Raw genomic sequence first — 21,177 nt, 5'->3', positions numbered from 1 at the left:
TCCAGTGTACTGCCCACATTTCTTTTCTCGCCCTGTGAGCAAGGATTCACTGGTGTCACCCACGCAGCGAGGATGGGTGCAGCGCTATCTTCTCTCCCATTCGCTCGCCGCTAAGACTTGCGGCCTTGGTTGTCTTTTTTTTTTCGTCCGCTTTACCTTACTAGCATAAGTCGCTCATCGTCTGAAGGTAGAGACGCGGGCGCGTGGACAGTTCCGCGAACAGAGGCCCGCCAGCATGCTGCAGGTCCGGCTCAACACCGATCATCTCATCGAGGCACGCTTGGAGGACGCGAACGAGCCCATCACCTTTCGCGGCTTTGGCATCCTCAGGCTCGGCATGTCCAGCACGCTGACAATCTTGTGACGGCTGTACCACCCCGCCACCAGCGCCATCAGCGCGAGTACAGCCGACGCGCCACTGCTACCGGCGGTAGGAGTCGGTGCCTTTCGCGCCGCACCCTCCGCTTTGCTGATGGTGGAAATTGTCAGCTGCACAGGAGTGGTGGAGCTGGAAGTCGAAATGGCGCTCTTGAGGACAGAGGAAGATGCGTCTAGCTCGAACAAGTGGTCCGGCAGCTCGACGGTGGCCTCAAGAGACACAGCTGAGGAGGCGATGTTTGCAAAACTAACCGAGCGCGTAGCATCTAGAGGAGCGCTGCGTACCACGACGCCCGTCTTGTCGTCCACTACCCGCACCACGACGTACTGAACAACCTCATTCCTCACATGCACCCTCCCGGCAACAGTGATGAGATCAGTGGGGGCCGGCGTCGATGACGCAGCGAGAACGCAGTAGAGCAAGCACAGCGCAAGCACTAGGGTGCCGCACACGCTACTTTGGTAAGAAAAAAGTTTCATGGCGCGCGAGAATCAATACCGGCTGCCACACAAGCGATAATGAATACGGGAAAGGCTGAGACGGCGACACCGACACCACGAGAGCCGAGCCATGGGACTCCGGAAAGCAGAGCAGAGCAGTATGGGGGAAAGTTAGATTCCATCCGCTACGACGGGGCCCTCAAAACAAGGTGCAAGAGAAAGAGGGAGTGCATGAGGTCGCAGCTCAAGGAACTTAATACCTTGGGCTGCAGCAGAGTGCTCTTTAGTTGTAGCAGAGGGCCTCTACAATATCGCCGCAGATGCCGGAAAAAAAAGGTTGCATTATCAACCTTTCCTCCGTATACATCCGTGTGTATGTGTGTCATGACGTTTACAACACAAGCGAAGGGAGCGCCGGCTCATGAGCGAGGACAACGCTGGGTTGGGAGGTGTGCAGTGCTATGACTTGCGCAGGGATTAAACTACGCGTCGGCGCAGCAATGGAATCGCAGAAAGAGAGATGAACAGTAAGGCAAGTCAAATAATAATGAAAAAGCGCGCAATAGGAGCCTTCAAGACTGCCGCAGCAGAGCACACTGTCAAGTGGACCGCCTTACCCTCTTGCCTATACACAACGTGAGAGAGGAAAACACACATGAGCAACACCGAAAGCCCTTCTCTTTGAAAGCACAAAGAGAGAGCTGTGAGTAGTCGTTACACACACGCGCACACACTAACACACGCCAGAGAAAACGAAAAAAGAACGTATTCATTCCTTTTTTTTTCTCTCTGTTCGTGGAGAAGAGAGCGGCGCCATCTCTCTTCTCCGTTGCTGTATTCTTTGTTCTGCTTGTCCGCGGAAAAGCGAAGGGGGTCGTTGATGAGACGAGGAAAGAAAAGGAGGAAGTAACACACACACACACATACAGAGAGAACGCCGGGTCCAACATGGGTACGCACTTGCATGCACACATTACAGTCACGAAAGCAAACACGGAGACGCCCACACGAACGCGCTCATGAAAAGAAAAAGTGGAATGAGGTGGGATTGTAAGACGTATCGAAGGAAGAGACACCAAATATCGAAAATGGAGGAGGAGAAAAAAAAATGTTGTGCCTCTGATCGGTATGGGTTGCAAAGGAAAAGGTGGAAGGAGAGAGAGGAAGGAAAACAGCCCACACAGAGAGAACAAGCCGAGGGAAAACAAAAGAGGGATGACAACAAAGGAAAAAAAACGAGTAGGCACACACACACACACAGCACAGCACACACAAAGGAGAGAGAAGCGAAAAACAAGCTCTTCTTTACTCACAGGCGGGAGAAAAGGAAAAGGAGGGAGATGCTGTCCGGCAGATTTGCATCTCCGACGACACATATACAAAAGCGTACGTAGAGACAGATAGACAGGCTTGCAAGGCACACAGAGAGTCGTGCAATGCTATCACTGCTATGTTGCCTTCACCGCGTAGCGGCCTCTCGCACCTTTCACCTTCGCGAAAACGCGAACGGAAAAGCGAGTCGAAAAGGAGAGACCTTCACACAGAGAAGAAAGGTAGTGAATCACAACGCGGAGCAAACTCACATAGACACGAGCACGTGCCCACACAACCACACACGCACACACGCACCTATACGAAATCGATCCTAAAGACAGAGGCGCAACAACCAACGAAAAGACGCGCACATGCAAGAGCAGCGAGCAAGACTCCTTCATTCGGCTTTTTGCCTCTCTCCTCACTCCCTGCCTCTGCAATGGCAGCAACAGAGGAATGCGGAGAAAAGCAGAAGGACAGTGGGCGAGCACGAAGGTCACGCCACAACAAGAATGTTGTCTTCGACTCTAAGCCCCTCTGCTCGCCACTCAGTGAAAGTGAAGGTGTTTCCGACGTTCCTGCAACCCTTGCCTGCGGTCCTTTTGGATGCAGCACCGACGCCTCATAAGGGTGCGTTGTGCTCGCGCGAGCAGAGAGGTGGGCAGCGGCAGATTTTAAAGAGAGGGAGAGTGTGTTAAAATGCGAGACAAGCCCGAGGTGTGATCCTGCAAACAAGAGACGAACGCGCAAGAGGATCCAACGAAGAAGAAAGCAAAAGCATGGCACGGAGAGTGCTGGCACACTTCAGTAAAACAAAAAAAAAATGTATAGAGAGAACGTTCAAGTGAATGAAGACTATCCCTTTCTCCTTTCCGTTCTCTCTCTCTCTCGGGCTCTCCATCGCTAACTCTCCCCTTTCTGGTCACACGAGTGCGGGAAAAGAGAAGGAAAGAACAGCAGAGCGGAGGAAAAGGAAAAGCGTATGGTGCACGAAATAGATCTGACGACGCACAAAACACAGCCACGGAGCGAAGAGGTAGAAACCAAAACAGGCATACGAGACACACACACACACACAGTGCAATGTGCAAGGCAAACCGTCCAGCGCCCGCACGCAAGTGTCTCATCAGTCGGTGTGCCTTACCTCATACAAAACGCCAAATCTTTGCACGCGTACACCACACCAGAGCAAACTATCCACAGCCGGCGCCGCCACACACACACACACTATAGCCGCAAGAGTCATGCACGATCCAGTCGGTGGATGAGGACTCAGAGAAGAAAAATAACCGAATGTACGAAGAAAAAGGGTTCAAAGCCCTACACACTCTGCAGCCACACTAGTTCACGATGCGCGCTCAAGCGAATCATGAAGCGCCTCCGCAACCGGGAAAAAACGAGGGTGAGAAAAAAAAACATGTAGAAAGGCAAGACCGAGAACAAAGGTGGAAGAAGGAGCGCTGTGTAGCACACACACGCGCGCGAACATGAAAAGAGGAAGGAAAAACGCGTAGGAATGGACCGTAAGAAAAGGGAAAGTGACGATGCAGCCGGAGAAGCTTGACTGCCCCACGCTGACATGGAGGGGAGTTGAAGAGAGGGAGGAAGCAGAGCCAGAAGATAAAGAGACAAGCGGGCGGACGGAACACACTGAGAGTGTCGTTGTGGCCTGTGATGCGGCTGTGTGCGCTCTCTCTTTCTTGGTTTTGGGGAGCTGCGTCTCTAGCAATGGCTAGTGTGTGTGTGTGTGTGTGTGGTCCTGTGGGTGCTATGGCCACAAGAGCGATAGAAAGCTGTTCATTAACACAAGCACTCGCGCATCCACCATAAACACACACGCCAACATACGTTTCTATTGTGCGACCACTTGTCACCATTCGATCACGGTTCTCTTGCGTGCACTGCCCTCCCTCGAAAGGCGAGGGAGCAGCAACGGCCAGCGGCCGAGACCGGCGAAAGAGAAAGGAGGCACGAGAGCGAGCCCCTTAAACGAAACAAGAAGAGAGAAACCGGGGCAGGGATGAAGAGCCGACAGAGGAGGGGTGGCGGCAGACGAGAAGCAGAGAGAGGGCCTGAGCAAAGCAGCGATCAAGAGAGGTAAAAGCACGCAGAGGAGGAGGGGGGCGGCAGGGCAGTAACAAGAACAGAAACCAGAGACGAAGCACAAGAGGAACGAAAAAGCAAAGGCGTAAAGAGGGAGGCAAGAACAAGCGAGAGAGGTCAATCCATGGCAGATAAAGCCACAAAGGTAGACAGCGTGGAAAGGCTGTTTGCTGTCGCAGTGGCGACGGTGAGCCGAGCCAGCACACTTCTCTCCGATAGGGGGAATGGTCTGCGGAGTTTATTTATTCTTTCGACAACGTCAACTTACCTCGCCCTCCACGCCTTCCAGTACTGCGTGCCCGACCCGGTTTCACTGTTCCCCCCATTCGTGATCGCTTCTTACCATTGGCGCGGCCAGATCGGTCCACCAGCGCCGCCGTTTTAGTACCTTCCCGTCCCACCGCTTGCACGCACACTGGCAGCAGTAATCAAACCCGCTGCGGGTGATAGAGAGAGAGGCGTGCCCAGCTCGTTTCATTTAATACCGCGTTGCGGCTACTTCGTGGGCTTATCGAAGCTCTTGTTCCCCGTCAGCTTTTTCCGCGCGGCTTGTGGCGCCACCTTGGCGGGAATGTGGTGCTCCACTTTCTTTACGGGGCCGGCTGCAGCTTGCTTCGTCGGCGCCCCAGCTGGGCTGGAGTTCGACGTCCTATTTTCACCTGTCACGGGAGGAGAAGCAGCGTCACTGCCGTTGGTAGATTTTTTCATCGATGCTCTACGTTGCCGCAGCTCCTCTGCTATTGTGGGAGAATGGGAGGGGGACTTTTCCTGCTCTGACAAGTCTCTATCGTAGGTGTAGCCGGCCAGCGTAACGACCGCCTGCGACGGTGACTCATTTTGCACAATCACCTCGCTCGTAAACTCCTTCGCGAAGTTGTGGGCCGGGTTTGGATCGGGTGTTATCGGCGCCTTGAGCTTGCGCGCCTCTAGAAGACCGAAATCGAGGTTTGAAAAGCACTTATGTGCCTTGAACGCCTCCAACGTTTGCAGGCGGCGCTCGGGGTTCTTGTTCAGCAGGCACCGAATCAGGTCCTTTGTCTCCTCAGTGATCTGAATGTGGGGTGGGAAGGCAACGTCTTCCGTCAAAATCTTCATCTGCATTTGCATCGGATTTTCGTCGTAGAAAGGGAGGTCGTTGAAAAGCATCTCACACATCATTAGCCCTAGGGACCACCAGTCTACCGCCTTGCCGTGCGGCACACCCTTCAGCAACTCTGGGGCCAGGTACTCGTTCGTGCCACAGTATGTGACAGCGTTCGGCTCGTGCACGTTCGCCTTGGCGAGCCCGAAGTCGGTTAGACAGGCGTGCCCGTCACGGTCAAAGACGACGTTCTCCGGCTTCAAATCGCGATAAATAATGTTGCGGCTGTGCAGATACCCGAGCGCCAGGGCGACTTCGGCAGCGTAAAACTTGACGACCTCTTCATCGAGTGGAGCGTGTTGCTCAATGTAGGTGAAAAGCTCGCCGCCTGCTAGTAGGTCCAGGATCATGTACAAGTTTCCTTGCTCTTGGAACGAGTAGTGAAGGTGAACGATAAAAGGATGGTCGATCTCCTCCAAAATAATGCGCTCTGCAAACGGCGCCTTTATCTCCGCCTGTCGCATCTTCTCCGCGCTCATCTCCTTCATAGCGTACCACTTGTCCGTGTCCTTCTTCACTACCATGAATACCTTGCCATAGGAGCCTTTGCCTAGCACGAACTTCTTTTCAAAGTCCCTAAGCGTCACCTTCTCGGACGCGGAGCTGCTCGAGTTGTAGTGCCGCAGCGTGTCCATCCACTCAGTTTTTCGTTCTTCTCCGTCTGCTTGGAAGTATGTGGCCTCTGCCTTTTCCGGCTGCACCGCCCAAGTGTTGGGCTCTGACACCTCGCGCAGGGTGGCACACTTGAGGTCCAGCTCCTTTACCACTGCCGCACTGGATTCCTTGTCCCCCTTTGTCCTCCAAATGCGCAACTTGGCGTCGTCGATCTCAACGTAACGTGTCTCCCACCTTCCGTCCGGAGACAGCACCTTCAAATAACCACTCATGCCTCCTATCCTTTGTGTCCGTGTGAGTGTCTACTGTGCTTTCCGGCTGTCAAGCTCGTCGCCCTTTCGTTTACGCAGTCTGGCCAGTTGAAAAAAGGGGAAGGGTGGCCTGACTACGAAGTTGAGGAATCTGCTGTGTGCACCGAAAAAGGGAGAAACAGAGACTCGGACCCAGATACCCAGATCAAACAAAAACGAGCCAAGGGAGCCGCGCGCACAAAAGCTCACGAGTGCAAGCACTAAAAACAAACGACAGTACCAGAGGTCGCCACAGGCACAGGTTCCCAGGCGCTTCTCTTTGTATTGTCTGTGTATCGGTGAGTGTGTATGCGTGTGAAGAAGAGGGACAAGGAGCTTCAGGAGTGCCAGTGAAGAGACGAGAATCGAGCGGTAAGGAAAAAAAAAGAAGCCGCTGCACCCTTCGACACAGAAGCAGTTAGCAAAAAAAAGGAGAAAGGGTAAGAAAGAGAAAGGAGAGTGCGCAGCTGGTGCTTCACCACAGAAAAGGAAGAGTGAAGACGATCGGCAAGACTACGACAAATAAAAGAAATATGGAGGCTCTGTATTTCTCTTGTCGAGCCTGTGTGTGTGTGTGTGTGTGTGTGTGTGTGAAGGGACGCGAGTAAGGGATCGTGTTGCTGGTGTTGAATCAAGGTTAGACAGCACGCAGCGAACAGAGTGAAGGAAAAAAAGAAGAGCGGAAAAGAAGAAAGCCGGAAGAGGCGCAGAGCCCAAAGAGAGGAAGCTAAGAGTGGGAGTGACAAGAAACAGAAGAACAGTAGGGAAGGAGGGGAGAAGGGTGGTGCTGAAGGCGTTTGTTGCCGAAACAATCGAGTGAAGACGAGAAGAGGAAAAAAAGAAATAGGAGCAACCACGCGAGCTGACCACAACACACAAGAGGGAACAAAGATATGAGGGCTTGATCAAAGGAGTGTCTCGTGTGAGTAGAAGCAAGAAACGAGAGCGGTGCTGTTTGGCGATGAGCGGGCAGACCCATGAGATGCGTCGGAGGCGAAACAACAGTTTTTAAAAGTCGCGTCAATAAAAAGGAGAGAAAGAAAAAGATGGATGGAAAGGCGTATGCGAACGTCTGTTTTTTTTTCCCTTTGTTTTTCTTTCTTTTGCCTCTGACGCTGCTCTTGTCGTCGCTTCCGTTGATGCAGAACCTTTTTTCCAGCGCCACTTCCAGGTAAAACAAAGAGTACACGACACAACCCTACACAGAACAGATGAAAAGGGCGGAGGTGTGAAGAGAAAGATGCGAGGGGTGGAGAGGTAATGATGATAAAAGTGAAGAGACCGAGAGGGGCTCTGTACGAGAGAGAGAGAGAGATCTAAGAGAAACAAACGAAACGGGGAATAGTGGAATGGTGAAGCGAGTGCGAATCCGTTTTCTTTTGGAGTGAGTACGCGTGGGTAGACGAACGTGTGCTTTGTTTTCTGCGGCTGTAGGCGTTCGACGTGCACACACAAGGCAATGCAGTGACAAGAAATGAAAGCGGTCCATGATGGCCAGGGGAGGGAGCGAGTCGTAAGGACGCACAAAGGAGTTTGAAGGGTGACATAGAACAAGTGTGAGTGAGTTTCCAGCTGTCCTTGCTTGATGGCACGGTGAACAGGTGGGGAAAAGAAGCTGAGACACCACCGTCCCGCGACTCCTTGGCAAGACGGCTGCTCTGACTGTACAGATAGCACCGCTAGGCCCTCGCTTGTACGGCATGAGTTTCAGGTCTCAAACATGCCCCACTTATCCGCGTGATCAAGCCGAAGAAGAGTGTTTCGCTGCTTGTGTGGGTGTCTGCTTCCTCTTCCTATCTCTATGCAGCCGCTGCTCTTTATTCCGTTGTTTTCCTTTCCCGTGTGGATTAGGGCCGTGCGCCTCCATGTTCTACGCCCATGAAGCGCTGGCGCCAAAAGAAAAACCGCACCAGTAGTTGCTTGTTTGGCGGTCCATGTAAGGTTATGTGAATCTATACGGAAGCCCTGTCACGCACGTTTCCCCTGCCTCTTGGCCAATCTAAAGTCAGAGGCGCAGTGTCTACATGCACATATGCTCTCCTCCTCCTTTACCTGCGATGTCGTGTGTTCTATGGTGTCGTTGATGCACCACATCAGGAAGCAGTGGTACGAAGCGGCGCATTGCTTAATGTGTCTCTGCTCCGCGGCAGCCAACCACAATGCAAAGTAGCGTCGAAGGAGCAGAAGCTCCTCTCTACGTCGAATGACCTCCATACGCGTAGCTGCGGTCGAGGAAAGGTTAACTCTCCTCGTATGCGTGCGCAAGACATCCTGTAGGGCCGCAGACGGTGAGAACACCTCACTCTGCGTCTCAAGAGGAGCAACCGTACATGCGCCGGAGTTCGTTTCGAGTTCACAGCTGCACTGGCCCTCGGGCCTCGAAGACACGTGAGATACCACGGTGGTGTCCTTTGCGATTCCGCCGTGATCTTGGTTATAGCAGCTGCCGGCCTTACTCTTGCTCATTTCTCCCTCCGAAAGTTGCAACGCTGCGGTAGAGGCCCTTCGCCCACGAAGACGCGCAAGTCGCTCAGTATGGAGTGAGGGTCCGCGCGGCACCGTTGAGCGGAAGCTGCGTGAGTCGGCGTGCTTGGCGTTTTTACGTGATTTCATCTGCACCTCTGACGCTGGTGAGCGGTCAAGGTAGGTCCGCTGCTCCTTCCTTTCACTCAGGCGCACTTCATAGCTCAGGAAGGCGTTGTCGCGCGATCGGGCAGTTTCTCTTTCGGGGACATTGTCGGAGGCATGATAGAGAAACTCCCGCACGAGTTCCAGCGTTTCCGCGTCTGGCGTGTCAACCTTGGCAGGAGCTATGGATGCAGAGGGAAGCGATAAACCCGGTCGTACGTCTGCATCTAGAGCCTCCCACCAACTGCGTTGGACAGCGTCCACGACCTCTTCACGGTCCAGCAGGTACGCATTGATCCCACCTTCGTCTACAGCGACATCGTAAGCCTCTACTGAAATACTCTGACTTGAGGAAAGATCAGCTTGCCGGGCCAGCTTTTTCGCGGGACCGCAATCCGTCCCTCCAGTCCACTCAACTGCTTCGACATGCGGGGCCACTTTCCTTCCAAAACGTGTGTGTGAGCCCTCCTGTGCAGTTGATAGCGTCGCCCTTTTGAACTCCACGCCGACAGGAAGTACCTGGGTAACAGCGAGATCAAGCTGCTGTAGTCCACTCGCCGAATTCGCTGCGGCTGCAGAGCCGGAGTCGCATTCCCGAAAGCTCCAGAATCCGGACATGGAAGAAAAAGTCAGCGATGTACTTTCGAAGGAAGCGGGCCCATGCTGAATACCATGAAAGCAGAAGGAAGAGATACCAAGGAGTAGAAAAATTGCTGATTACGGCATCCTCCGCATCAACCCGTCCAGCGAGCAGAGGGCATCAGTTGACGACTATTCTGGGCCACGCTAAGCGCGCGAGAAGTTCGTCGCATGCATGCCATGCATCGAGACACACGGACTTGTTGGAAGGTTGATGTTGGCGACAAAGATGAGGAGATGCCATGTTGGCAACAATGAACCCGGAGAGCTCTTAGTTTATTGTTCTTTTCGCTAAGTTCCCGTTTGAGCATTACAGGAAGAAGATACGATGGCGCGGACGAGTCTACTCCAAAGACGCAGCCGCTCGAGCCCCACAAACCTCGACTAATCGGACCGTCACCGACAAACACAATACACGCGCACCAAAAGATGCGGCAAGGAGCACAAACGAAGAGAGAGATGGTGCAGCTTATCGTACTGGAATACCCGAAGCTCTGCTGCGGCAGTGATTCTCGATAAAGCGCTTGAGTGCAACCAAGAAAAAAGAAAAAAATGCAAGTCCAGGGCCACCATATCCCAGTTGCTCCACTTCCCTCTTAGCCGGCGCCCTACACACCATGCACCCCAGACTCATCAGAGCTCAGTCCTGTGTGTGCTTGCTCACCGCCCCTTTTTTGCCTACTCCCCAGTGTCGCCGCCGAGGATAAGAAAAAAAGCATCGCCAGTTCTGCAAGCCGGGTCTCTGCTCTCCCCAAGCAAGGCGTATGAAGATAGGGAAATGTTTCAAGAGAAGGTGAGCAAGAATGTTGATTGTGAAGAAGATTTCAAAAAAAAAAGGTCGACAAAGCCCAGCCCCGCAGCAGCCGAGGGCTTGCTGAACTCTGTACCTCCTCTCCGCTCCCCACTGCAGCTCTGGAGCAGATATCCGCCGGCCCTCTTCTGAGTCTGAGCCGTTCACTTGGACGGTGCCGTCATAACTTCTCCTGGTGCAAACTTGTGCGGCGCGATCGGTGTTTTCATCTGTGGCTGGGCACAGGTCACACGGCACTGTCGCATCACAATCTCTGTAGATCAGCACCAGGAAGACGGAAAAGGCAGAAAAAAAAGAAGCCCTGCTAGCCTTCGTTTTCCCTTTATAATCCTGGAGAGCAGAGAAGGGTAAAGGGAGCACATCACGGCGCAGCGGCCTTTTGCACTGCCGCCACTATCTCTGCTGACTCGGAATCGGCGGGGATACTGCTCACGAACCAGTCCACGAGCTCAGGGCTCAAGTCGGACTTGAACTTGTCAGGGTTGTCTTCGAGCGCTTTGAGTACTGCGGCACGCACTGCCGCATCGTGAGTCTTGTTTCGACACGGGCAATCGGCCGGCGCTAGCGCAATGGCCACAACGGCCGTCAGCATTTGTCGCGGCGAAGCTTCTGCAGCGTGTTTGAGAAGATGCTCTGGCAGCGTCTTGGCGAGAGCGTCGTTGGGAGGGACATCATTCTTGGCAAAAGCGTTTTCAAGGCTGATACGCAGCTCAGTGAGAGTACCAAAGTGACGACTGTACAGCGCCTCGAACGCCGCGGCACGAATGCTCTCGTGATCCTCTCCATCCCCCGGCATATCACTCTCTTGAGGAAGAATCGCCTTTGCAGACCGAGGCGGCCGCACTCCAACACTGCAGTTTGCAACGACAGTGAGAATTTCAGCGGAGGGCAGCTTCTGTGTCGATAGCGATGCCATCAGCCGTGCCAATGCTCGGAATCGAATGGTGCGGAATGTCATGAGCTGTATGAGTGAAGCGCACATGGTCTCTTGAATCGCGGAGGGGAGCTCGACGTTGGAAGCGTGTGCGTAGTTCCAGATGCGAGTCGCACTTTTAGGCCCCACAAAAGCGCTCACCTTCTCCAAACGTGCCATCAGTGCCGTGTGAAGCTCCTCGACGGCCGCTGTCAACTCGACACTCGGCTCACTGACCTGTTGTCTAATGTGGAGGATTGCGCTCATCAGTTCTCCGACCTGATCATCCGTGTGGAACTGTACAGTTTCTGTCACGCGAGCGAGAAGTTGGCCAATCTGCTTCTGGGAGGCGTCCAAAAACGGTGCGGCGCAAAGAAGAACGATGGCCTCCCGTGAGTGTATCCCGTCCACCCCTGCAAGAGCGCGTGCCAACGTCTCGTGTGCAATCTGCTTCCACTTCGCATTGTCTCGCGTTTGCATTGAGTGATGATGGAGGACAGACGCCAGTGTGGACAACTGCTGAACTGGCATCGAGGAGACACACGGCTCGAGATGGGAGAGGAGATCGTCCTGCAGTTTTTCATTCTCCTCGACTCCCAAGCGCTGAAGTGCCTGCAGCACCATCACTACTTCCACGGGTGCCATTTCGCGCATCACAGACTGCACAGCCGGCATGACCTCACTGACCATCACTTGCTTCGCCTCGGGCGGGGAGATGAGACCCAACGCGTTCGCGAAAAGGGCTACATTCTGAGGTGAGATGCCACCGATGTTGCTCCGCATCCATTGAAACGCCTGCTCCACCGCCTCTATCTTTGCTGGAACAGAGAAGGTGGCGGCGCAGTTGATCACAATGGCAACAGACCGTTCGTCTTGGGTGGAGGGGTCGATGCGAGTGCGACGCAGAAGCCGCCGAGCCTCTTTTACAATCCCAAAGCGCTCCTTTGTGTCTTTTGCTTTCTTGTAATCATGTTTCATTCTCAGTAGCCTGTCTGCATCCTGCGTGAGGTACTGCTCTTTGCCACGCCGCGGTGCCGATTGGCGATCGTCACCGTCGTGCTGGCGGTTTCCAAAACTCTGTTGACGATTGTTAAACCCTTTCCGGCGATCGTCGTAGCCCTGGCTACGATCATCGTAGTTCTCTCGACTATTGCTGTAGCCTTGCTGATCATTGTCACGTCTTTGCGGGCGATCGATGTAGCGCTGCTGGTGATTTTCATAGCCCTGGTTGCGGTTCTCGTATCCACGGTCGCTGCCGCCGCGGTGGCGCGAAAAATCGTCGCGGTTTCCGTACCCGCCTCCTTGCTGCTGATAATGCTGCTGGCGAGGAGGGGGACCGCCGCCACCGTAGCCGAGCCGAGGGCCACCACCGCGGCCTTGGTAGCCCCCACGCTGATGGAGCACAGCACAAGCGCCTAGCACCGTGCTGTACGCCCGAGCCCGGAGTGGCGCGCCGGTCAGTGTCGCGCACCGCTGCAGCATCTGATCCTTCGCAGCTCGTTCCTTTTCTAGGCTTTTGATATGTGACCTAAGGTGCCAATACCCTTGTGAAGATGTTGAGAAGGTCAAAGAAAAGAAAAGAGAAGCATCCGCATGCTTGAGTCGTGTACGCAAGAAGGGTGGAAAGAGCTACATACATTGCTGTGTGCATGTGGGTGTTTGTCAACGCACATTGCAGATGTGCATGCACACCATATTACGTGATTGGCCTCCAAATGCCGTGCACGCCACTCTGCAGGAAACGTCGTGACGACAGGCTCATGCGAGAGAAAGTGGCGAGGAAGGAGTATCGGCGCGGTCCCCATTTGAAGGAGAAGGGTCCCAAGAGCAGACCACTCAGGGATGACTGGCAGCGCAGGTGATGAGGGGGATGCAAGGCCGCCGTGTTCTCCTGTGTCAGTCTTTCTGTTTCCGAGTTCGCAGAAGATGCTACCAACCACGCACTCTTGGCAAAATAGAGAAAATGTAATATATGCGTGCTCAGTAAATCCGCTAGCATGCACGTCTTTGAAAATAGAATAAAAAAAGAAGCATGAAAAAAAAATTTAAACCGCCCATACGAACACTTGGGCAGGGCCCAAGAACGCAAAACAGTAGACAAGCAATGATAAAAGCAGCAGTGATCGATGAGAAGCGCTGGCGCAGGAGACCACACGTGCTACTCGTGTGTGTTTTTTTTTCAGGCGCTGTGTTTCAGAGTATCGTAACGAGTGTATTCCGAAGCCATGCGACTCGTAGACTATTTCCCTGTGTTCGGCTCACTCTGAAGCCCCTCCAGGTATCGCTTGTGAAACTCCATCCGCTCCAGGTCGGAGCCGGGGCGTTCCCGAAGCAGCTCCAGAATCCACCCATCTAAGAAGTTGCAAACGGCCATATCACGCATGTACTTATTATCGTCGATTCTCTTTGGTTGGAAATCAGCTGCTGAAGTGATCTCCGTCCCGTTCATAATGTCCTTCACTATGCGGAGACAGAACTCCGTGAGATCAGCAGGGTGATGGAAAAGAATGTTGCGACAGATCATTTCATAGAAATCGACAACGCGGCTTTGGCGAACATAATCTCTCGCCGCTTGGATAGACTGCGCATCCTTCGTCCACTCGGGAACATTCATCTTTTATAGCTTCAACCCTTCACTGTTGCGCGATGCGGTCACTGTGGTGGCCGTTCACTGAGATGCAGAGGCAATCAGAGCCCCTCCTCGAGAGATGTTCCTCTGTGTGTGCGAGTGTGTGGGTAGGTGAGTTTGTGCGTACGTTCGATAGGACTCCTACTCGCCAGTTGTGTCTACCAGTGGTGGCACGCACAAGACGCAATGCAAAGAACGATATTGTATTGAGAACCAAATCCTGGAAACGCACGGCACACAATAAAAGCAATGATGCGCAAGGATCCTTCAAGGGGCTGTCAAACTTGTCTGCGAGATAGGAATGTTTGTTTGTTTCACGGCAAGATATCTGAGGGGAGAAACGAGCAGCTTGCTCGAGGCAGTGACACAAGAGCAAAAAGAACAAAGAGAAGACAAAGGGCATCAAAAGGAAGGTGACGTCAGAGGCCCCGCCCTTCTGCAGCAAGCGCCCACCATGCCTCGGTTTTGGCCGCATGAATAGCCGTATAAGAGACTCTCGTGCTCTCTGCTTTGTGTCCACATCGACCAAGCTCGCACAGCTCCGAGGACCAGTGTCACACAAACACGGAAATTATGCCAGTACCATGACTGCTTCTCCTCGATGTCTGCCAGCTTGACCTTAGACCACTCTCACCACCACATCACTCGATGGCAGCTTTTCCTGTTCCGAAGGACAGGAGGGCCACATCCACGCGGAGGCACACGCATATACGCAAGAAAAAGAATACGTATGTGGTGTGCAGATGAAAGGTGCTGCGGAAGTGTCAAAGTAAGCAACGGCAGGCCTGTGTGTTCACTTGTCGGCTATGCTGCTGCAATGTACCGTAGTGTCTATTTTTTTTTTGCCGTGCGGTGCAGCGTCATTTCCGTTTTGGGGGTTTTGTTTGCTTTGGAGCCTGATGTGCACCGCATGTTGCTTGAGGAAAATGAGGTGACCGAGACGCCAAAAAACGGAGAGGAAGTGAAAACAAAGAAACAAACACGCAACTGGAGCAATTCATTTTGTCGTTGCAGATCTCACTGACTTGCCGGGGCACCGCGGCCACGACCACGTCCGCGGTAGCCGCCGTAGCGCCTCAACCCACCTCTGCCGCCGCGCTGAAAGTTTTGATCCATGGCGCCTCCTCGTCTGGCTGGCTCCAGCGTGTCGTAGATACCTATGTCGGCGTTGAGAGATGCTGTCAACTCAGCCTGCTGCCAGTTCATCTGCCCCAGGTGGCGATTTCCGTGAAACGAGTCCGGGTCCGGGTCATCCCATAAGTCGGTCGCATCCCTGGGTGCACTGCGCCCATCGTCGCGCCCACGGTAGTTTGGCCGACGTCCGAACCGCGCGTCCAGCATCTTTTCCATCGCGTCCTCATGATGTTCACCGCAGCCGCGTCCACGGCCTTCGTTGCCACCAGCTCCGGCAACAGCATCCCCTCCGCTGCCACCGCGACGACCGCCTCTGTCACTCCCTCTCTCTCCGACCCGCTCACCACCACCACCGCGGGTTGGAGGTCCACCGCGTCGACGAGAGCCGCCGCGACCACGGCCACCACCCCTACCGCTCCTCGGACCCCCGCGGTCGTCGTCTGCCGGAGCATCGCGGCGGTGGGCGTGGTCTTGGTATGGTTTTTCCTGCGGCCTGTCCAACGGCGCTGAGTAGAAATGGTCTTCCGGATTCTCCTGAGGAGGCGGGCTGGGAGGCGCTGGATTCTCATATCGCAACCACGGCGTTTGCTGTATCGGCATTGGCGACACAATGGGAGGGGACACAATTCGCAAATTCGGGCTTGGGCTCCCAGTCGTCTTGCGAAAAAGAATCTTGGAAAGGTGCACAGCCTCGTTGTAAACCCGGTGCGTCTGCTCGTAGTGCTCGATGATGCGCTGCAGAACCTCCTCGACACGTTCGTTAATTATTGTCTCGGCCACCTGTGTGTTCTCCCAACAGAGATAGGTGAGAGCTTTGAGTGCATGCACAATTAACTTCTCCGTTGTCAAGTGCGCCCGCATTGCGTTCACAATCAGCGGAATCGCCCCAGAGTCGGCGAGTAGTTGTCGATTGCTTTCTGAGTTGAAGGCAAATTGAGAAATGGCACGGCAGGTAGACTTCTGCAGAAGAGCGTTGTTGCTATGTGCCCGCATCGCCTTCAGAATCTCTGGAATGGCGTCAACGGCGACCCGCTCCTTGATTTCCGTGTTCCACGCAAGCGTCCCTAGCACAGAGCACCCAAGCTCCAACATCCGAAGTCGCTCAAAGTTGTCCATGGCGTGGATCACACATTGTACGCCACCCAGCTCGAAAATTTGCTGCTGTGCGACTGTGTTGTCAAACGCAAGTGCGCTGAGGCCGCCACACGCGTTGAGTTGCACCTTTGGACTGGATTTGTGGGTGCGCATGGCCGCCAGTAGCAGCGAGACACCGCCAAGACGGGTCACAGCTCGGTTGAGGTCGGTGTGCTCGTACGCCAAGTGAGCCAGTGCGTTGCACGCCTCCTGCTGCACCAGTTGAATCTGCGGAAAGCGCTTCATCGCTGCAATCACGGCATCCGCCCCGAAAAGCTGATAGAGCCGGTCCTTGTTTGACGGCGAGACTAGGGACAGCGTCACAATTGCGCGGCACGCCTCCTCCTGCACCTCGCTGATGTTCTCGTGCCGACGCATGGCGGCAACAATTTGCTCCAACGCTGCTAAGGAGTCCGTCAAGGAAACATTGCTTATGTTGGCCAGCGCACGGCACGCATGCTCCTGCACCTCGTGGTTGTTGGGGTGGTTACGCATTGCATCTACAACCACCTTGTAGCCGTGGTTCGCCGTGATCTGAGCAGCGTTGTCCTCGTTCGTCCACGAAAGGTACGACAGGGCCACGCACCCATGCATTTGTGCGCGGTCGTAGTTCGGGTGCTGTGCCATCCCGCGAATAATAAAGGGGATCACCCCTTTGGCGCTCATCTCATCGCGGTAGCGCTCGCTGTTGAATGCGACTTGCGCAAGAGCGCGACACGCGTTCTTCACTAGGCCAGAGCTTGTGTAGTGCTCCTCTAGGGCCTTCATAATCACCTGTACGCCTCCCAGCCGCACCACATCCGCCTTCAGATCACTGTTCCAGCACATAGTACCGATAGCGAGGCATCCGTTTTCTTGCAGTCGCGCCTTTTTGCCGCGACGCATGGAGTCCAAAATCAGAGCGACACCGCCATTGTCCACAATGACCTGCTGACCAGTCTGGTTGTTGAATGTCAACCCAGACAGTGCAGCGCATGCCGACATGAGCAAGTCCTCATTGTCTGGGAACTTTCGCATGGCATTCAGTACCAGCAGCAAGCCTCCTGACTCCGTGATGCTCGCCGTGATCGTTTCTGAGTCAAACGAGAGGTACGAGAGGAGACTGCACACCTCCTCTTGAATGGCGGCGTTGCCTTGGTACACGCGCATCATCTCCAGCACGCGCGGCACGCAGCCGGTGTTGTAAATCTTCGCCTTCATCTCCTTCACGTTGATGGCAACACTGCACAAAAAGTGGATGCACTCAAAGACAACCAATTCCGACTTGGTGTTGTTAAAGAGAGACGACACACAATCCCAGTCAATATACCGAGATCGCGGAAGGTTGCTGAACACGCGCAGCACGTGGCCGCACAGCATTTCAGACTGCTGATACCGAGCCAGCGCATCGGCCAAGTACATCATGACGGGAGAGTCGGCGTCGACCATGTTGGCCGCCCCAGAGCTGGTAACGTTTGCAGCGATGCGTGCTACGTACGTGGTGATTTCCTCGTTGTTGATGTGCTCGTGCAGCACGCCCTCCAGCACAGTGATGCCTTTCGCGTCGACTAACTCCTGACTTACACGCGGGAACCGGTCAGGAAGCTCTTTGTAGTAAGAAGTGAACTCTGCCAGCGTACGAGTCACGATGCGGACAATAGTGGCATCACTGCAGTGGTTCTGCAGCGTGTTGGTGAGCTGCGTGATACCGTCCCCGATATCGTACAGGTTGAAGTGGGATAAGAGAGTAGCAGCAGCCAGAACACCCCTGCGATCGTGGGGATTGTTGCGCAGGGCATCCACGGCGACCTTCGGCACCTCAAACTCGGAGAAGAGAGACACCGTAAAGTCGTCCGTGCAGTAGTGATGAATGAGCGCGCACACCCAGCGAGAAAAATCGGGCCAATTGGCGTGCTGCCGCGCGATTCTAACCACGTTTTCCACCATCTCCTCCACCTCATCCGGCGACAGCTGCGAGCTTACACACGTCCTCAGCAGCAGGGTGACGTTCTGCGCAGCGCTACTCTCCGTGGATGTTTGGAGACGATTCTGCAGAATGGCCACACGCCTTGCCGCATCTGGTGCCTGTGCACATATGATGGTGTACTCTGGTGTGTCGACTCCTTTGAGATTAAGCTGCTGCATGGGAGAGCCACACACCATTTGATCAAAAATGTCCTCCATCATCGTCGACGCTTTTTATCACGTTTCCAGACTGACAAAGTGATGCCGCTCAGCGGAGGCGTGAGAATGTGGCTTCGTAGGGCACCCAACAATGTTTTTCTTTGCTTTTGCTTTCCTTCACGCGCACCAGTCGTCTTTGCCTCCCTCCTTGCCGTGGTGCTGTAAGAGAACCAACAAGACGAGCGCTAGCGCAGGAATGGCGGAGCACGGAACCAATACAAGTGTAAAGAAGAGCACTTCAAAGTGTTCAGTCCGTTTAGTAATATCAAGAGTGAGTAAATGAGGTGAAAGATGGTTCCTTTTCTCTTTTGCTTCTTTCCAGCTTCGCTGTGTGGTGTGAAAGTGGCGTGAGGAAGCGAAGAAAGACAATCGGAAGCTCACAAACGCATAAATCATCAAAGGGAGGCCGCAAGACAAAACGGTGCGAGTGGAGTCGGAGCACGGCATCCCATTAGTCACTGTACAGAAGCGATAGCACACAAGGACGAGCATTTCCTACTGACGTAAAAATCACCGTTAGGCACGTTCACCTCGAGCTTCTCTTAGCGTTTCATCGCTGTGTCAGTTACTTTTTGTTTTGAGTTCGTTACAACGAAGGCGGCGAAAGGCTTCGGCGAGCTGTCGCTCGACACCCTGAAATCGTCACGGGCATATACATCTGAAACAGGTGTACCAGAGACCAATACAATCGCGCAAGCCTAAATAGTTGGAGCCCGAGAAAAGGGACGGAGCTACAGAAGAAGTGGATAAAGCAAGAAAGAAAAGATCGGAAGAGAGCATTTTGCCCTTGTCTTTTCGCTGACGATAGTCGTTGATGCCCTCAAAGAAAAATTCTCCTAGAGGCCCCTCCCCCACTGCTAAGTTTACTTGATGGCGCGCACGTCGTTCATCTCGTTACTGTGATCCACAAGCATGGCCTTGGCGAGCCTCTCAGCCAGGTCAGGTGACTTGAGAATCGAAACAACGGCGAGCGCAAAGTAGATGGCGGTGCCGGGGCCGCGGCTGGAGAGACAGTTCTCTGACTTCACAACAGCGTTCGTGGAGTACTTAACAGAAGAGGGCAGCTTATCCTCAAAGCCGGGGTAGCAAGTGACGGTGTCCACACCCTCCAGCAGCCCCATAGGAGCAAGGGCGACGGCGGGAGCAGCGCAGATTCCGCCGTACAGCTTTTTCCCCACTCGCGCGTTCTGCAGAATCTTCTTCAGCGCTTCGTTGTTGCCGAGATGGACGGCTCCTGGCATGCCACCGGGAAGGAGCACTGCGTCGTATTCAACTGCAGAGACTTCTCCAATCAGAGCATCGCACATCACATTCACTCCGTGCGCCAGCGTAATGGACTTCGACTCCATCACAGAAGCGAGTGTGACCTTGATGCCAGCGCGAGAGAGGACGTCAATAATACTGATCAGCTCGATGTCCTCGGAGTGATCAGCCGCGACGACAAGAACATTCATGGTGCTTGGTTACGAGTGACGATACCGGTCAAAGTGAAAGATGGATGTCTCGAAAGCGCCAGAGGAGCCTGACGCGAGAGAGCGAGAAAGCGAAAGCCATATTGGAAAGCGCAGAAAGTGAGTGGAAGAGCCTCAAGAAACTGGCGAGTGAACCCATAGGATGGGCCCACCAGCCTGCCCGCATTACGAGCCGACATACCGCCACTGAAGAAAAACATTTGTTGGAGAATGCGCATTCAGAGCAGGAGAAACAGCGTTGCGAGGATGCTGACGATTGAACACATCAAAAGCATAGACATGCTAACTGCTCACTGGCACCTCTTTTTTTTTTGTGAACACAACATGTTGACTATGACGTGGCTTTCAAAAGGACAGACATGTTGCCGCCAGCTGGAAGCACGTAAACACAGCACAAGTGGCCCTTGCCGTTAGGTTCTGTCAGTGGAACCAAATGACCTAAAAGATGAACAACATCCCCCACGTCAACGCTCTCCTTCGCAAACGCAGACAGTGATGCCCCAACTGTCCGAATCACTATCCCCATGGATGTTTGCATCTGGAAAAACGGAACATCGTACCGAACAGCAAACTCGACACAGTTAGTCGCCTCACTCACTCCAGGAAGCGCTACGCTGACGCTTGTTGGTGGCTCGGTGACAACTCCCACTAACGTCACTACTGCGGAGCATCCTGAGTGTCGCAGCACCGGCAGGCGATCCAGCTCTGCTTTGCTGTTTTCCAGCGCTACAAATTCTTGAGGCGACTTTTCCTGAACCAATTCAGCCGAGGACAAGAACGTCTTTGCCGCCCGCGCAGGTACATACTTGGCGCTCGAGACAGCGGCTGTCGTCCGGCTGCTTTCGTTCAGTAGAGCATCAAGCTCCTCAGTGGCGTCCCTCAGCTGACGGCGTAGCCGTTTATGCTTTGCTTCTTCAAGCCGCACTTTTGTGTCTGAAACTGATGGGGCGGTGTTAGATGGGCTGGTTGGCGTGCCACTGGACTCAACCATTTTTGGCGACTCGCGCTTCTCTGCATGGACGGATGTGTCGCAATTTTCGATCTCGTCGAAGACAGCATTTAGCAGATCACTGTGGTCCGCAGCATGATTCAATACTGAAGGAGCTTTTATGCCGTCCCACCGAACCCAGCGAGCCTGTGAGTTGCACTTGAGCACACGCCGCAAGAGCATTTCTGTGGCGAGCGGGATTTTCTGGGCTAGGCGTTGGAGCACTAGAAAAAAAAAAAGAGTAAAGACTATAGGAAGTAAGGGGGAGAGGCATATGTTTTGCTACAGCGGTCCGCCACCAACGACGCTTAAGAAGCCGTTGACTCAAGAGTATGAGCGCTACAAGAAGTCATAGTCGCTCTCAGTTCATTTGACAGCCCGGAA

General features: G+C 53.9%; 8 protein-coding genes across 8 annotated transcripts; all 8 read right to left on the bottom strand.

Moving 5' to 3' along the window:
- Positions 1-261: 261 nt before the first annotated feature.
- LINJ_30_0860 (conserved hypothetical protein) lies at positions 262-858 on the bottom strand (the record flags this gene model as incomplete). Its single annotated transcript, XM_001466894.1, has 1 exon — positions 262-858. One exon carries the CDS (start codon positions 856-858, stop codon positions 262-264), a length of 597 nt encoding a protein of 198 aa, XP_001466931.1.
- A 3,873-nt stretch (positions 859-4,731) lies between these two features.
- LINJ_30_0850 (putative protein kinase) lies at positions 4,732-6,264 on the bottom strand (the record flags this gene model as incomplete). Its single annotated transcript, XM_001466893.1, has 1 exon — positions 4,732-6,264. One exon carries the CDS (start codon positions 6,262-6,264, stop codon positions 4,732-4,734), a length of 1,533 nt encoding a protein of 510 aa, XP_001466930.1.
- Positions 6,265-8,250: 1,986 nt separating this feature from the next.
- LINJ_30_0840 (conserved hypothetical protein) lies at positions 8,251-9,528 on the bottom strand (the record flags this gene model as incomplete). Its single annotated transcript, XM_001466892.1, has 1 exon — positions 8,251-9,528. The coding sequence occupies one exon, from the start codon at positions 9,526-9,528 to the stop codon at positions 8,251-8,253; it is 1,278 nt and encodes a 425-aa protein (XP_001466929.1).
- A 1,193-nt stretch (positions 9,529-10,721) lies between these two features.
- On the bottom strand, positions 10,722-12,755 carry LINJ_30_0830 (putative mitochondrial oligo_U binding protein TBRGG1; the record flags this gene model as incomplete). Its single annotated transcript, XM_001466891.1, has 1 exon — positions 10,722-12,755. The coding sequence occupies one exon, from the start codon at positions 12,753-12,755 to the stop codon at positions 10,722-10,724; it is 2,034 nt and encodes a 677-aa protein (XP_001466928.1).
- Positions 12,756-13,512: 757 nt separating this feature from the next.
- Positions 13,513-13,887, bottom strand: LINJ_30_0820 (conserved hypothetical protein; the record flags this gene model as incomplete). Its single annotated transcript, XM_001466890.1, has 1 exon — positions 13,513-13,887. One exon carries the CDS (start codon positions 13,885-13,887, stop codon positions 13,513-13,515), a length of 375 nt encoding a protein of 124 aa, XP_001466927.1.
- A 1,032-nt stretch (positions 13,888-14,919) lies between these two features.
- On the bottom strand, positions 14,920-18,096 carry LINJ_30_0810 (conserved hypothetical protein; the record flags this gene model as incomplete). Its single annotated transcript, XM_001466889.1, has 1 exon — positions 14,920-18,096. The coding sequence occupies one exon, from the start codon at positions 18,094-18,096 to the stop codon at positions 14,920-14,922; it is 3,177 nt and encodes a 1,058-aa protein (XP_001466926.1).
- Positions 18,097-19,196: 1,100 nt separating this feature from the next.
- Positions 19,197-19,787, bottom strand: LINJ_30_0800 (putative 4-methyl-5(beta-hydroxyethyl)-thiazole monophosphate synthesis protein; the record flags this gene model as incomplete). The annotated part of the gene is made up of 1 exon (XM_001466888.1): positions 19,197-19,787. One exon carries the CDS (start codon positions 19,785-19,787, stop codon positions 19,197-19,199), a length of 591 nt encoding a protein of 196 aa, XP_001466925.1.
- Positions 19,788-20,136: 349 nt separating this feature from the next.
- Positions 20,137-20,976, bottom strand: LINJ_30_0790 (conserved hypothetical protein; the record flags this gene model as incomplete). The annotated part of the gene is made up of 1 exon (XM_001466887.1): positions 20,137-20,976. The coding sequence occupies one exon, from the start codon at positions 20,974-20,976 to the stop codon at positions 20,137-20,139; it is 840 nt and encodes a 279-aa protein (XP_001466924.1).
- Positions 20,977-21,177: the final 201 nt, after the last annotated feature.

This window comes from Leishmania infantum, chromosome 30, assembly GCF_000002875.2.
Source record: "Leishmania infantum JPCM5 genome chromosome 30".
NCBI classification, from domain to species: domain Eukaryota; phylum Euglenozoa; class Kinetoplastea; order Trypanosomatida; family Trypanosomatidae; genus Leishmania; species Leishmania infantum.
Note: the sequence above shows the minus strand (reverse complement) of the source record. Positions and strands in the feature narration are given on the sequence as shown.